At 39.2% G+C, this 17,457-nt stretch overlaps 2 protein-coding genes across 2 annotated transcripts in view; one reads left to right on the top strand and one right to left on the bottom strand.

Annotated features, from left to right (window-relative positions):
• Positions 1-1,111: 1,111 nt before the first annotated feature.
• rpl26 (ribosomal protein L26) lies at positions 1,112-5,560 on the bottom strand. Its single transcript, XM_075481057.1, has 4 exons — positions 5,457-5,560; positions 4,590-4,761; positions 4,357-4,497; positions 1,112-1,271 (listed from the first exon to the last, which is right to left on the bottom strand). The coding sequence occupies exons 2-4, from the start codon at positions 4,755-4,757 to the stop codon at positions 1,146-1,148; spliced, it is 435 nt and encodes a 144-aa protein (XP_075337172.1). The 5' UTR covers positions 4,758-4,761; positions 5,457-5,560; the 3' UTR covers positions 1,112-1,145.
• Positions 5,561-5,903: 343 nt separating this feature from the next.
• ppp2r2ba (protein phosphatase 2, regulatory subunit B, beta a) overlaps positions 5,904-17,457 on the top strand; it is a 48,766-nt gene continuing 37,212 nt past the window's right edge. The window contains exon 1 of the mRNA XM_075481055.1: positions 5,904-6,383. Coding sequence (XP_075337170.1) covers positions 6,305-6,383 — 79 coding nt within the window. The 5' untranslated portion in view covers positions 5,904-6,304. The remainder of the gene's footprint in view (positions 6,384-17,457) is intronic.

Here is a 17,457-nt window from a genome sequence, read left to right as displayed (position 1 = left end):
GAGTGTAAAGTTTCTTTTCCCATCAGGATGCCTCTTTGTCAGTTGTGATAGCAAAATTCTTAAAAACATATGACTCATGAATGATTCTGTTTCAAGCTTTTATCCACATTGACAATGAAAGACAAGCATTCATAAGCCAGTTTTACTCTTGCATTATTATGGCAGTCCTCCATGTAGACCTACCCCATAGACATTATAAAGATGTAAACATTATATACATGTCTATGGACCTATCCAAAAAGAAGTACTTTCTTCGTTGCTGTACGTCACGTTTTCCCCAGTTCCATTTTTTTTTTCGTGATTGCATTTACAAGACAGCAAATGCTGAATTAAATAATATCTTAACAAATATCTCGAGGTAATTATTTATGGGACTTAACGTTTTCTGCTACATCAGTATTAGCATTGTGTTTTCAATGTTAATTTCAAAACGAAAAAGAAAACTTACTAAATGTCAAGCACTTGTATCGTGCATGTCCACTGAATATTGTTTCTATTTGTTACAGTAGAATGGAATGGAAATGTTTGTGGATGCCTGTTGCTCCTTTGATAACGTCACACAAATTGTCATAGAGCAAAATCAGAGGACACTTTCAACTTAATATCCTTTTAATAGCTGCATATAACAGTGTATCATTTTAGGCCATTGGATTGATGCTCAATTTAAAGCCCAACACTCAACATGTGGTAATTCAAGCCTGGACATAGATATGAATTGGCCAAAAGCACATCCTTTTCTTGTGTGCTCTGATACACGTTGAAAAGGCTGAAACTTACTAAATATCACATATAGAAAACTCTTGGTAATTTGGACCTTCTTATAACTCAAAATTACAAGATTTATATAAATTTCAGTGCCTCATGCACGTATATACCCTGAAATATTTACGTGACATGGAAAAACTTCCTTAGAATCCCAAATTAATTTCTTTAAGACGCTAAATGATGTTCTTTATTAAATTCTGCTCAACAGGCTTGTTAAGGTCGTTAGGCATTTACACATTTAGTCAACTAGATGTTATGATACAGAAGTACAACCTTTGCGTGTTTGAAGCAAAAGTTCCTTACAGAAAAAAATGTTACGCATCAAAAACAAACCGACAAAATGAAATCCATTTATACACTTTATTGATAGCAAAAGATTGTTAATCCTGCATCTTCTCAATGGTCTCCTCTTTGTATTTGCCCTCCTTTCCATCAGCACGAGACTTGGCCTTGCGTTCTAGGATCTTCTTGCGGTCCTTGTCCAGCTTTAGCCTGGTGATGACCACCTGCAGACAAAGAAAAAGGTGATGGGGGGTAAACAAAGCATGAAATGCCTCACGAGCATTGCAGCTAACCCTTGAAAGAGGAATAATATCTAATATCAAACTGAATTCTGGCACAAATTTACAATAGCAATAAATTAAAAGAAATAAATAGAGGAAAAAAATATGCCAACCAGGCACATTTTTGCCATACAAAACAAGGATTTCTAGTGACAGATGTATTTGTTTTAGTACCTTTCACTGAGATTATTTATTCTAAATTACTTTAAAGAGATTGACCCTAAATGTCAAGTCAACTGCCATGTATTGATCAAGTTATTTCAAGTGACAGGTGTTACAAATGCTCTTCTAATCGTCTTTTGTTCGTGAAATCCACCCTTAAGTATCTGAGTAGCTATATAGCTATAAGAGCTGGTCAAATTCATTAAACGCTAAGAAAAGTTTTAGCACTTCCTTAGTATCTTAGCATAGAAAACACTGAAGCAACTTTATGAAAGAAGATAACTGTCACACACAGTTCCTTTTAGCTGAAACTTTCACTTGATGATGTTATATACATTTGTACTGACTGTGGTTCCTGACACTGAATACAAGGACAAGAGGGTGAGGAACCTGCGAGAAATACATTTAACTTCTGCGGCAAAGTCACATCAAAACAGAAGAACATGTTTTGATAAGACACTTGGCAGACAATCACTGTTATCCACGCCTCTATGATGTACTGACTGAGCTTTTGGGTCAGCTAAGCTAAAGGTAGTATGATTAAGACTCAGTTGGTTCATACACATGAAAATCATGTACTCAGCCTCCCACAGCTGTGCACCTATGATCAAATGTACACCTGGACAGTACTCTGGTAACCTAAACAAGGAAGTTCTTTTTTTAATTGAGCTGCAACAATCAGTTGATTGATCAGCTGATTAAAAATGAAGAACAAAAATCATTGTCACCTTTTGGATAACCGTTTAAGTTGTTCAACAGTCTGTAACAAGAGCTGATAATGTCTTTTATATTTAGGATAGTCAGCCTAATTGCACTTTAATTCAAGTGCAGTTTGCTTACAGTGAGAGATGCAAACGGACTATCCAGCGAACCAAAGATCTATTCAAAGTGCTGGATAGCTCACTGCCTCAACTGCTGCACTTACTGGGCAGTTTCTTCTGAAAGAGCAATTAGGTTTGAACTCCAAAGTAAAAACAGAAACCGCAGGACTGCATACATTTGGTGTTGCTCCATTATTGTTTTTGTTGTGAGCAAGCCGACCGAAGGTGGTGGATATCTGTTTTCGGTCCTGGCAAATAAATGAACCAGGTTTTCTGCTTCCTTATGCTTTTATCCTTCCTGGTCAGTGCTCGTTTGGGGCTGTGTTGCCTTGTATTGTTGGGGCAACACAGTCCCAAACAAGCAGCTGTGGCAACTGTGTGACGTTGTCCAGGCGGTTTGGTCCACTTGTAAAAGTGCAGTGTTAAAGTGAATCAAACCAAATGAAGGTGTGACATTTTTCAGCATTCTCTGTCCAATCAGAGTCCCCCGGACTATCCTAGTGTGAAAGCAGCCTTACAAAACAGGTAAACCGATGACATGGGCTTAAGCACACTTGAATTTATAGATAGACTATAACCGAGAATATAATAGATTAGTCAAAGATGAAAATGATCGTTAAATGCAACACTGGTGGCCACGACCACTTGCCTGAAGAACACCAGGACAGCTCACATGTTTGCTGCAGATTTGGACATTAAATGAACTTTTTCATCTCAGAAGGTGTTTTCAGTTATTTAGGAGAGAGCTGCACCCAGCTCAGGTCCAAGTCAGGCTAATGGAACATCATCAAATCAAGTGAGATCAGCAAATTTCTTTAACACAGTTATTGTAAGTTGCCCTTTTTTAGTCACCAGAATAACAGGAGAGCAAGGTACAGGCCAAAAGAGGCCTCGTAATGAAAACGATATAACCTAAATTTAATTATCTTGTGGCTGCATTTTAAAATGATTTTGCAGCAGTGGAATTTATACCACATTCATAACTGCAATGTTTCTATTAACGCATAAGCAAACAGTTTTAAATCTCCTTTAAAAGCAGAAAAAAAAACAAAAACAACTACACAAAATAAAAAAATGTGATCAAAAACACCCAGATGTTTGACTTCTCATTGTGCAAACTTATCAATATAAGCAATGTGACGCGCTTTTAAAGATCTTAGGACCACAGAATGTTTCTCAAAGTCTGAGCTTAAAGCCATGTCTCTAATATAATTGAAGACTTCACACAGGTCAAACTTAAGTGTGATGTGAAAAAATAAAAAGCCGGTTTTACAGACACTGAGCCCAACGTTTCAGTGACAAATTAAACACATTAAATCAAAATTAAATACATCTATGTCTAGCAGTAAAAATAAAAATGAATAAAGTATGTGTTTTTAAAAGGCCAAAGTAGTCAGATCACTGAACTTGGATGAAAACTTAATTCTACAGCTTCAAACACGTCAAGAGAATATCTTTAAAATAAATTGCACTAGCTTAAGTCACAAGCAACATCTAAATTGTCTCATGTCAAGAATTGTTTCTCAACTGTTAAAACAGGTGAACACTGCAGAAATGACATCAACATAGTGTAATTACAATAAAACAACAAGGCTAGATTACATTTAGTCTGTAACTTTAACACCGTCTTCATATGTTACATGTTTTGTCATTCCAAAACAGTGTTAACTAAAGGCTTTACTGAATAACAGTTTTCAAACTTCTTACTGGGGTTGCATTGGTGAATGCCTGCCATTCAACTTCTGAATCATAAATACAATTCCCTTCGCTTCAGGTGTACAGTTGTGGGACAGGTATTGCTCTCCAAGTGAACATTTTGTTTACACTTTAAGCAGAACTGTGAGCTTGCACTACAAGATTTAACTTAGCATTAAGGAGATGCCAAAAGGGCACAAGATCCCATTTCTCAGTTGCAAATCCTGACAGGTAAACACAGAGGGGGCCATACACTGGCTGTCCATGTGTGAGCGTAAAATTTAATCTGAGACTACCAGCCTGGGAAGACACATGCACACAAGCAGAGGATCGACACTAATATCTCTTACCTTGCTGGGGTGGATGCCGACATGGACAGTGGTTCCGTTGGCCTTCTCTCTCTGCACACGCTCAATGTAGATGACGTACTTCTTCCTGTAGACCTGCACGACTTTTCCAATCTGCTGGCCTTTGTAGTGTCCACGGACAACCTGAATGCAACAGCATTGGGAGGGTCAAGCAAATGAAGCTCAAATTCTGCAAGCCCACTACAACAGGTCTGCTGCAATCCAAACTAAAGTACCTGGACTTCGTCATCTTTGCGGATGGGCATGGACCTCACGTTGTACTTCTGGCGGAGCTCCTTAGAGAGTGGGGAAGACATGATCTTCCTCCTGATGTGTGAGGGGGCATTGAAGTGCCTCTTGCGGTTCTTGCGGCGGGAGGATGTTACAAATGGATTCAGCTTCATGATGCTGGAGAAAAGTGTAGATTTAAAATCACCGATTACATTCTCAAGTAACAAAGCTTACATTTCTGCGAAAAATCAAATGTCACTAATAAATCCTAGAAACCTGAATCTTTAAACACTCAATATTATCAAGGTTAATTGCACAATGTAAAGATTATAAGTTGGTCTTTGCTGTGTACAAACTTGAGACCCAATGGGCAATTTAGTGTCAGTAAACTGGAATTAAAGATGCCAAACAATGCGTAAAAAGTACAAAGTACTTTATTGATGTCTATGTGAAGTGGTCTTCGAAGCTAAATGCTAAACTAGCGAGATGCGCTAGGAAGCTAGCATTACAAAGTAGACAAACTAGGGGCAGTTATTCGATTAAGACGGTAGTTCTGAGATTACTGAAGAGTTAGCGGAGGAACATGTGAAAGCAACATTATGTGAAGGAAGCGGAATATTAATCGTTTTCACCCGGTATCTAGCTACTTCACTAGCGTTGCCAGACATGCGGATACAGTCGGGACTTTACAGGGAGACCACATACTAGCGGTATGTTTTTATTATCTATCTGCAAAATGTGTTCAATACTGCTGGACATTTATTTGTACAGATGTTTACTTTGTGTTCAGAGTTGTACATCATTCCACAGTTATATTAAATCGAGGATGGATAGTGATAACTTTGTCGAAATTGTCTGCCAGGAATTCTTACCCTGCCGTTTGCTCCTCTATGGCCGGCGGAAAAGAGACTCGTATAGTATTTCCGCTTGCATTAGTTCACACTCAAGTCTCGCGAGATGTCCAATGAAGAGATAAGCGACCCAAACACTTGCACACATAAAACAAAACAAAAAACATGTATTTGGCAGGTATACCATTGCTGCGTTTGTTTCCAGTTGTTTAATTATATTAATTAAGGACATTTTGTTTTTTTCTTGTCAACTTTTGAAGAAATATATTGTAGTTTATGTTACCGCAAATTTAAAGTAAACATTTGTGAGACTTTTCTGGATAAACGTCACACGGGCTGATTTAGCGATTGTTTTTGTTTGTTTGTTTGTTTATTTTTTATACAAAACTCCTCGTTAATTTAAATAGTGCCATAAGATGGCGCCAAACATAATTAGTCAATAACCTGATCAGCAGACAAGTTTTGTTTATGATTTATGTAGTTCATGCCGCTGTCCGCCACTGTTTGACATATCTCCCTTTACTCAAATCAGCTGACAAACAAATACGTGGCGGTGTTTTCAGCGCCATACCACGCTTGCATTGATCTCCCGGTTGTGAGGACAGGAGCGATCCCGTGTGCCAGCTTAAACAACTGCCACAGAAGGAGTGAACTACGGACAGGGAAGCCTTAAGACGCGCTGACATTGTGCGCTGTTAGCCTGCTGCCTGTCTGCGAAAAGTGATGCTGTCATAGCCCCCTGCGCCGTGGTCACAGAGCCTCTTTTTCCCCTCCCGCACTGGATCGTCTCTGGCTGGCTGTCGCGGCAGCAGTGCGGATGTGGAGCCCGCAACGCAACGCTCTTCACCCGACGGCAAGCACCGGAGAAGATGAAATGTTTTTCCCGTTATCTCCCGTACCTCTTCCGCCCTCCGAGCACCATCCTGTCTTCCACTTGCCACACCGAAGGTAGGGTGGGACGCAGACAGGGCTTTCATGGGTCTGCGAGTTGCTTACTTTATACGTGTGACATGAATGTTTAGGCTGTTGTATGTCCCTGACACATACAGTGTATATCTGCAGAAGTTAGACTCTGCTTTGCCCGATGCAGATTTGTCACAAAACGTGAAGTTGTTTGAGCTATTATTAATTGTAGACACGGGGCAGAGGTAAATATTTCTCCAGCAAACAACGTAAAATATGTAATGGCTGATTGTGTGCCAGTATTTTTTCTAAAAAGTGGCACTCAGGGTCTGTCACATAGGCCTACAGCATGCCAAGAGAGAAAGTGAGTTTTAGGAGTTGCACGGTAAGTACCTCCATTGCCCCTTACCCCCAGTTCTCTGATCCATTTAGCCAATTCACATTTTGTTTGGGGACAACACCCAGTGTAATCCTCTGTTTAGAGTGTGCCGTCCCCCAGAGATGCTAAAAAGCTTTCCCAAGCCGGAAGATGCGCCCAGTCCATAGAGGGTTATGTCTCTGGAGTTTTACAGAGTTAAAATGTTGAACCTATACCCGCAGTGATAGTAACAGCCTAAATGACTTCATATGCTGGCTGGTCAATTCATCCTACTGATTGAGCTGTCAGATGCAGCCCAAGAGGATCTGAGTGTTTGTATAACCAGCCATTTACTAGGTCATAATGTGGGAGACTGAGGCATTGCATTATTTAGCTTTGCATGGTTGCCCTCCTTCCTTCCTGTGCATGCTCTGGCCTCAGCCCTCTGGCATAGGAAGTAAGATACTGTGGTATAGTGTGGTAGTGGTCAAAGCTAGGGTCCCTCAAAGCCTGTAAAGCGACCTATATACTGTAAATGTTCTTAAAAAAGGATAAACACTTGAACGCTCTTATTGCTTAGATGGTCAATTACTCACTTGTACATCTTTTTTCTCTGCTCAGTCCCATCCCATTGCTCTCACCCCTTCAAAACCGCATCCCTTGTTTCCTCCCTTCAGTTATCAATCTTAGCAATTTTACATTGATTAGCCACTTACAATTACTAAATGTAGCTTAAAAAGTTCAAAAGACACATTTGTGAGTGAAAAGGCAACAAATTACACACTAAGTCAACAAATACAAATGTTAACCAACAAAATATAGGAAATAACACTTTAATAAGAAGTGTCTGAAAATGAGTTTAAAGTCCAGGACACATGTAAAGTCACTATGTTACTTGAGATAAATTGTCCAGATGACATGATGTTATTATAACGAAAACATCATTATCTTAAAGCAGCTCGAGCATCAACATGAAAATCAAAGCTTAAAAACCACACTCTAGCTCCTGGTTTTAAAAGGTGAGGCAAATAAACACGGTCTTTCTCTTTCCTTTCACCTTCTCCCACCTTCTCAACTCACTTTCTGACTCTCTCTGCTTCAAATAAGGGAGGGGCAGGACAGAGGAAGTAATGGATCATGAAACGTAGAGCTGCAATGTTCAGCCACAGTAACATGATCCCGTTCCGCTCTTTGTCTGAAGACTTTATGAAACAGTTACAGGCAGAAAGCAGGGGTGAGAGATGTTGAATCTCATGCGCTGGAGGCCAGCGGGGTGTGATGATGACACAGCAGATGACCCTGGAAATGTGATGAGTAAAGAAGGCCCAGAGCATCCCCTTTGTGCAATATCCGCTATATGTCCATGTTTCAGAAAGTCCGAAAAATGACATATTTTGGCATTAATAATTTTTGCGTTGCAAGGACTAGTGTGTTTGCACGTCTTGATGTGACCTTGTTACCGTGTTTCACACATCTTGTGAGCCTCTATGAGGCTGGTCAGTGCATCATGATAATTCCTCCTTCCTGTCTGCTGCCTCCAGCTGAGCAGAGTTAGCCCCAGGGAAGATGAGTGTGCAGTTACCATGTTAGTGGAAAATACATTATATAAGCCCTGTATTGGACCCTATGTGTGTTTGTGTTGTGTGTGTGTTCTCTTTGTTTATCTGGGCCATTGTGGAGAATTTTATGCTAGCATCACTCAGATTCACCCGGGTCCAGTATCTGAGGGACACACAGCGAGCTTATATCTCCCTCTGTTTTGACCCCTGTGTGAGCTTGCATGAATTTCTCTGCGGCTTTTATCTGTCTCTTGTTTTTGTTTTTTTTTCCTTCTGGTTCCCCAGTGTTTTCCTTTCTTCTCTTTCACATCAGTCGGTCAGTTCTGCTCTGATGGATTAAGCCTTAAAGTTTTCTGATGGGTGTGCTCCCTGCCTCTGTTTTGTGTTTGAGTCAGGAAAAAATGTAGGTCCCCAAGTGACACCACATCACATTTCTCTTGATAGCAACTGCTATCAATCAACAGAGCCAGTCCTGGATCAGCTTCTTCCTTCTTTGAGTTGCTGTCTGAAGGAAACTCTGTGATACGTTGCTGTCAGTGTGGCAGGAGGCAGAATACATTTTTGTTATTCTTTCTGACACTTTTCTTGTGTCACGTTTGTGCATTTGAGGTACTTTACAGTTGTTCATTAAAAGAGGAGCAGTGAGCTCTTCCATGGCAGTGCCTGCGGGGGACCTCTGTCATCACTTTCACAAAACGTGACACCGTCATCATATTCATGTTGATGTGTGTGTGTGTGTGTGTGTTCTGTTATCAGACATCCCGCAGTGTTGTTGTTAGCCTGACAGACATCCAGTTCACAGCTCAGAACACATTCCTCCCGATCATCCTGTCCTTGCATGCCACTGGGGACAAACACTCTGCATACAGGATTCGAGTAAGTTACACACTTGTACACGTGACAGTTCTGTTTCAGTTAGGTCAGCTTTTCGAACAGGAGATTGTCTTTAAAGGGAAACTACGCAAAGCAATTAATATTGCATTTCTATTGAGTTATTTTTGACTTGTAAAGACTCTTTGGATTCCCCATCTGAAGGCTTGTGACATGGGACGTCTGTGAAAAGTTTTTTTTCTCAAAGCTGATACATTTACGATGGCATCAGCATCATTAGGTTAATTGCAGCAAACTTCAGCAGGCTCATGCAGAGATGCTGAGGATGACATACAATATATAACCATCCAATTTTAACATGTTGATTAGTACTTCTTATAAAGAGCAAATAATAATTCATATCTCCACCAATTGCCCCATTAAAGTGGGCTACATATGCACAATCTCATGTACAGTCAAATGAAAAAGAATGCACATGATTAAAAAGAATATCTGATCTTTCCAGGTCTTGAAATTAGGGGAACACAACCTGAGATCAACAAACATACATCATTATACACTGTGCCATTATCAGTTAAACGTCAGTAAAGTCAGCATGCAGAAGCAGTGTGTGAAAAACTAAGTGCACCCTCACTGCTTCCATAGAAAGTAAGAGGGTATGTGGCAGCCAGGTGCTATGAATCAAACGTCCTTGATTAATTGATCATCATCAAGCGTGAGGACCTCTTTAAAAGCAGAAGTTTTCTGGAGCATTCAGATGTGTGTTACACAATGCCAAAGGGGAAAGGCATCAGCAGTGATCTTAGAGAAGCAACCGTCGCTGCCCATCAATCTTGGAAGGACTTTATTTCCAAATAATTTGGAGTCATTCTTCATTGAGAAAGATTCAAGAAAGTTGTCATTTGTCCCAGAAGGCAGTGTCCCAGTAACTTTACCCCAAGGTCAGACCATGCAGTGCTCAGAGAAACTGCAAAAAACCCCAAGAGCTACATCACAGACTCTACAGGCCTCAGTTAGGCTGTTAAATGGCTTGTTTGGAAATATTATCTCTCTTAAAACAAAATGTCAGCATGACCTATATTAGCTAAATTGAATCTGAACGAACCACAAGTCTTGTGGAATAATGTGATGAGACTCAAAGTTGAGATATTTGGAAGCGGAAAACCAAACACAACATACGAACACATACACCTCCATGATATTCAAATTCACTGCGACCAAGGTCTTTTAAGATTGACTGATGTGAAGTGAGGAATTGTCTTGTGGTCTGAAAATGTGAAACTTTAAGTTCTCTTTTGGATATCATGACCAGTTTTTGCCCTGGCTTTAGAAAGAGAGGGGTGTATCCAACTTGTTATCAGCATATCGTAAAAAAATGGGTGCCATGCTGTGGTAATACATGCAGATATTACTAAAGCATGGCATCACAGTAAAAGACTCCAGGTGCCAAACAAGCCTGCCTGCAGTTCAGACCTGTTCAAATAATTTGCTGCAATATTAAAATAAACAGAATAAGTGAAGAGAGTCCTTGGACTGTTGAGAATCTTCAGACGTGTGTTGAGCAAGAATGGAACAAAATTTGACTTCAGAAACTTTGCTTGGTCTCCTTTCTGGAAGCAGGTTTGAAAGTGATGTACGGATTACGCTGGTACTGTTATTGACCTTTATAAATGGATTATGTATTGCTATGGTTGGACCAATCCACATTAGATCATGTTTTCTCCACAATGTTATTAAATTGTAAAGAAAAAAACAAAGAAAGATGAACCCTGCTTTGTTCATTGGCAGCAGTCATGTCCCGGTGGTTAAGCTTTTCACTGTTGACAGAGAGAGTTAGCAGTGACATGCAGTACAGTGGGAAGCAGTTACACCAATCTGTAATGGAAAAGGAATGCAAACACAATGTCATGTTTAGCAAATACAAATGGTAAGTCAGGTGTAGGCTTAGTAATGTTTGGGTTTAAACATTAGCCGGGTCCATAGCTGTTTCTCACCTTCATTCAGCAGTGACTCAGGTAATTCCTGCTGAATTAAAAGAAGGGAAACAAGCAGGCGTGAAAGAAAGTTAACATAAAACCCGATCGTGCCCTTTGGAAAAACCTGAGCAGAAATATGAGACAAGTTATGTGTGGGTAAAGGACTGAAACATTTACTCCCACCGAGGTGGACCTCAACATGGCGTCCTCTGTCACAGTGAGAAGAAAACACCACAGCATATCAGTATCCTTCTCACACAGCACTCACTCACAATCTCACTTTACCACAAACACTTCCTGCTAAGTTTCCACATGAAAACGAGGAAAGATGCAAAACCTCACAGGAGGTAGTACATCATTCCAGCAAAAGCAGTACAGCTTGTTTCTTTTTTCCCCTTCCTTTAACATTGTTTCGCAATATGTAGAACTATAAAAAATATATCTCCTTTGGCCTGTAATTAAATGGCGAGCGACAGTGTTGTGAAACCCCCTCTGCGAGACAACATCGACTTTGCCTCTGTTTGGAGCCGTAGAGCCAGACAGAGAGGCTCCTTATCAAGTCGGACTGCTGGGCCTTTGCTCTGGCTCACAAGGTTGCAGCGGCTACTATTGGGTTTGGGGTAAATATAGAACATCAAGAAGGGCTTCTTCTTTTTCTCAGTCTCCTTCTTTGCCCGTCTGTCTCTGTGGTTTTATAAAAGGTCCTGAACAAATTCACAGCGCTGCAATAAAATCAGCTCATCAAATCCTGATTTATAGCAAAGCTCTTACATCCTGTACCGTGTGTCGCTGAAATAATCAGTGTTTGCGGGCAAGTAAGGCACTGAAATGCAGTGTAACCAACAGGATATTTGTGGATGTGATATATTCTTAGATTTGGTGAACATACCGTAGGGGTATTTATTTCCCTTTTGCTTTTCATTTTGACACACAAACCATACAATTAAGGCTGAGTGTTGGACATGGACAGGGGACAGACACTGATGACAGTCTCGTCTTATTTATACTGCATCCTTTTGTGTGATGTTAGACTAGAAGCATATAGAGACCCAGCTGGGATGAAACTTTAATGAGACTGTGCAGCAGTGGAGAGGACATTCAAGGGATTAGAAGAACAAATGGTACAGAAAATAATAAAACAAAGATGCTACACATACACGAAGCAATGCAATGGGCAGATGTAGTAAATGTGTATGAAATGCTACTGTATTTCAGTTATCATGTGTTCAGGGATGGGAATGTATGTACACATTGGTACTTATATTCCAGGGGATCTTTTAGCCGAAAAGAGGCAGATAGGAATATAACAGAGTGTTTCAGATACTTCAGATGATTAAACATGATTTAGATTTGAAAATTTCATATCTAGAGATGTGTGAAAGTTGGTTTTAGGTAGCTACATGTGCCTGCAAATCTCATTTTTGGTTTTAAAAAGTAAACGGCTGATGGAAGCTGTTATCACTCCCTACTAGGTGACCAGAAGGTGTGTATAGCCCATACTGATAAACTGATAAGTTTATCAGTATGGGCTATACACACAGTATGGGCTGGTAACTGATAAACAGAAAGTAACTGCTTTTGAGAGTCCAGTTTCTATGAAAACTCCTAAAACATTATTTTTTAAATATTTAAAAGATCTGAATTTAAAAATGATTGACGATTAACTCTTCTGACTTCAAGTTGGAATTATGCAACCCAGCCTCACAGACGAGCGTGATATTGTCGCCACAAATTGGATCCCTTGATCTGTGTCAAAAGACAAGATTTTTGTATTTTAATTTGCTAGGATTACTTGCTACTATTAAATACAAAAATGATTTAATAAAGAAACATATTGTCATAACATTTAATGGAATCGTCAGAAAAAATTGACTTTTGCAACACATTTAACAGATGAAAAAGTCTGAATTTGGAGGTGGGAGGGGTTGGCTGGTGGAGTTACAGTAACTGTCAAACTGAAGTGCAAGTTTGAATCCTGTCTCAGCTACTGATGTTTTTCAAGTAACTTTACTTTTAAATGTTATTTTTTTTGGTTCAGCTGCTGCTTTGTCACTGTTTTGGGCAATACAAACAACATGGTTAAATTTAGACCCTGTTTGGTTAGCAAAACACTGTGGCATTGTCGCTTTCATGCAAACACTGTTATAAAGTAAGCGCTCATGAGTTTCTCTGCCTGTGTGATGGAAGCACAGGCTTTGTCCCACTGAGATATATTACTTTAAAATAAAATTTGTTCTGGGTGGAATGGAAAAACAAACAAACAAAAAAAACTCCAGGGTTCATGGCACAAATACAAAGTTCAGTGTTGTAAGACGAGTTCACAGTTGGATATGAACCAGGCTGAATCATGGTTATGGTTATGGAGTAGTGTATGAATGATAAATAATGATTTAAGAGCTTGAAGCCTCAAATGTGTGTTTAATCTAAATCACGCACTCCTTCACCAATCCCCAGTGATGGGAGCTGTATGTAAAGAATTGTATAGTGGGCTCGTCATCATGATCAAAGAACGCTTACTGAATAAGTAATTTTCTGAATTATGCCCTCGCTGTTGCGCAGTTTAACTCATCATGTCAATTCAGGCATTTTTGTTGAGGGAGCCTACAGAATGATTTAAATACAAGTAAACCGAAGTCTCTTGCCATTTCTCTTGTAATTGTCATATTGAAATTAGCTGATTATTTTAACGCCACAATTCCTGTATTTGTCTTGTCATTTAAAAGTTAAAATGCTAAGAAATTTATTAAACAAACTTGAAAATAACTTGAAACCATGAACCGTGAACCATCTGTCCTTTAGCACAATGCATTATTACTTTTCACGGTGCATTGAAGGTTCCCGTCAAAATGTATGAAATCCCAATATACTTTTGAACAGCACAACAAAATGGAATTCTCACTACTTAGTGCACTACATGATGAGTAGTGAGTGATTTCAGTTCCTTTTCCAATACCTTCAAGCTCACAGCTTTGAACACTGAATGACAATATCAAACATTCTTCTTGGGATAGTAGACAGACATAGGGTCTGAGACGCATATAAACCTAGTGTTTATATCAGAAATTCAAACCCAGACATGCCCATGGGAGTAATGGCAGAGATCCAATTCGATTTTGGTTTAGGTGCCCTCTTGTAGTTTCCTAGCAGAAGGTTTTCTTTTAAATACACCTCTGAAAATAGCCATCAGTTCTTGCCGAGTCATCACAGTACTGCTCGTGGAAAATAACCCTTGATTATACGGTCGATACGAAGCAGGGATCAAACAGTGTCCAGAGCAGAGATGACTGTAGGGAGAAAGAAGGTTCTGAGGCATTTGCTGTTTTCTGAGTGTGTTATAGTGTCTGTTTGTTAGAAATTTAGAGGGAGAAAGAGAGAGGGAGACACAACTTCATCATTCCATAGTGTACTGAAAGCTTTTACTGTTCTGTCTTAATGCTGTTCTACACATCAGACACGGCACTGAATGAATAATGTAGCCTAATGCTACTGTTCTGAGGTGGCAGACAGCAGCAGTACATGAAGTACCAGTCTCTCTCATTCCTGCTGTGTCTATTCACCTCCGAAGGCCTGCATATACACACTCAAGGTTCTTGAAATACAATACTGAATGAGTGGATGGCACTAGATGAGTCATAACTGCTCTGTTACTATCAGCCACAGTCAGTTTTATATTTTTGTGCCTCACCAGTTCAACTTTGAAATGTACGACTTCAACAAATCACTCAGATGCACATGATCCACACTGCCATACATACCTTATTTATAGCTGAGTTCCCCATTGTAAGCTTTATTAGTAGTTAATTAGGCCCATCTAAGATGAGGGTACTATTACCCAATCAAAGTGTTTATATACAACAGTTTCGCCCAGGATCAGTGCAACTTGCAACACATCTGTATAACTGGATTATCAAACAACTTTTAGATCCATCTCAAATTCAGAATGAAGGTAACTTGATAATAACATGCTCAGATAGATGTCCACTTTTGTGCTAAATTTGGCTCCTGTAATCATTTGTTTTTTTGGGCAAATACTTGTAATGCAGCATGTTAAACTAAGGTTCAGAGTATTGGGAATATTGTACATTCTAAATAGATGCAGTTGTAGTATGTCAGTGTTGACATTATGACTATCTAGCACAGCAGCATACCATTTAAATACAAGCACCTCAGGTAGACTACTTTTTTAAAAGCCTGCCCAACTGTTAAAGAGGACTTCTAATAACAAAAAAATCCTTGAGACCAATTCAAAAAGCCTTGGAAAAAACCCTGTAAACCTGGCACTTTGTTTGGGGCCCCTCAAGTCTGACAATGTGTAAATTCAGTAAGCGCCTTCGGATTTGAAGGGGAAAAGTACGTCACACTCCCATCTCAGAATAGGAATATCCAGCCTTCACATCTTAGCTTCAAGTTTAAATCATGCTGTGTTCACTGTACCTCGGAAGTGGGAAGTTGAACCTATTTTGCTATCAGCAGTTATGTAGCACATTGAACTTGAAATTAAGAAGCTAACAATGCCCTATCATGATTTGATATCCAGACAAGGAAATGTGACTTCTATTTGACGTTCTTTAATTCTTCTCTTGTCAGAAGTTGTCTTTACATGCACTGCCTTCTGCTATTAGAAATGCAAACTTTGGTCATGCGTAGCCCCTGTAACAGTTCTTAACATAAAGATTTAGTTTTAGGTCTGAAGCTAGGTACTACTCAGATGGTAATAATGTTTTTCACAAATTATTGTGTGCAGTTTGGTTCCAGTTTTAGTTTGCATGGTTGCTGGAAAGCATATCACGGATATTTCATTAGGAGCTCAAGAAATTGTGCCAGCCAGTGAATAAAAGGGCATGGCTCCTTTAAATCAGTGTGATTTTTCTTTTTAACCTTTTGTCTTAATATTTTACATGTAATTTTTACAAGATACTGATCAGGGCAGCCTTTCAAATGAGTCATTTTTAGGGTTTTGAGGAGCTTTATGGACCAATGTTAATTTAGCATTTTAATAACGTTACTTAACACATTACATACACATACTTCATAACAGTTTTTATTTAAAGCATACTACAGCTATTCAGCTCATTTACAGGGAGACCATTTTTTTTATCACAGAAAATTCAAACTAAATATCTCAGCTATTTATGTATGATATTGTCAATACTGCAAATCCCTTCTTCCTGAATCATTTGCTCATATAGCCCTGCTTTGCTTTTGCATGTTGAATGTTGATGTAAAGCTTAGACACGTGGCTCAGAAATAGACAGTATTAACTAATAATGTTACTCAGAATCAGAGGGTTAGCAAAGACTGCCACTACACAATGGTAGGTAAAGACTTCAGGAATACAGTGCCAGCAAGTTCGTTCAATAAACTGCTGTATTTAATTTGTGTTTTCCTTCTAAAATGTTTCTTAGAAACCTAAATTGAATTTGAATTTCCGCTGTTTGTCAGTCCAGTGTTCTGGCTAACAGCCCAGGTGATCAGCTTTGTGTCACTGGAGCTTGACCAGATTTTAAATCTCACCATGACACCAGTACCACAACTCTGGGATTATGCAGACGTGACTGAGCGACAGTCCGTAGGCTTAGCACTTGTTAACTCATTTGTTTAACGAATCCATATGAGTCTTGAGAGCCTCAAACTGATTTCAATCAGAAGGCAAAGACTCCAGAAGAAAGATAAGTGCAACACCAACAAAAATAAGATACTTTTTTTTGTTTTTGTTAGATCAATTTAGGGGCTAATGGGTTTTTCATGATGAATTTTGCAAACTCCTCTCATAAAATTAACCTCAGTCTAAAGGCTTTGTGTGTTAAGAATAATCTATTCTGACTTTATTTTGTGAAACAGCACATTACATAATACTCACATCAGTTTCTATGGTACATTTTTACTGTATTGCCAACTTAAAGAAATGTCACAAAAAAAATGGAGAAGATATTTTTAATCTCAAGTTTCAATACTGATACTTGATATTTAGAGGAAATAAGACTCAGAGACGAAGACACATTTGATTTCATTTTTAGCCTGACATTAACTTTGAAGTAAATGACCTTCTCATCTTACTTTGCAGAGTTTGGCTTTATTCAAACTGAGCTTTGTTAACTTTGTATAGCATTGGCTCCCTGTGATTAGTTCACATTGATCGAACCAAATGGCTCTGTGACCCATCTAGCATAGGATGTGTCTGAAGGCCTGCTGTGTGACAAAGTAGGATACCAAGCTTAAATTAGATTTCTCACCAGCAGCCAATTTTACGCTCAGAAGTGACTTTTCATATATATTTTTGACAGCCAAGACCCAACATGCTTAGTTGGATGTATTGTGTGACGGATTCAGTTTTTTCTTTGGTCTTTATTGACCCACACATTGCCTCATACCAAGACTGTTTTCAAGGCGAAGTC

Source organism: Odontesthes bonariensis, chromosome 13 (assembly GCF_027942865.1).
Source record: "Odontesthes bonariensis isolate fOdoBon6 chromosome 13, fOdoBon6.hap1, whole genome shotgun sequence".
Classification (NCBI taxonomy): Eukaryota; Metazoa; Chordata; class Actinopteri; order Atheriniformes; family Atherinopsidae; genus Odontesthes; species Odontesthes bonariensis.
The sequence above is the reverse complement of the archived record's forward strand: the minus strand, read 5'-3'. Positions and strand labels throughout refer to the sequence as shown.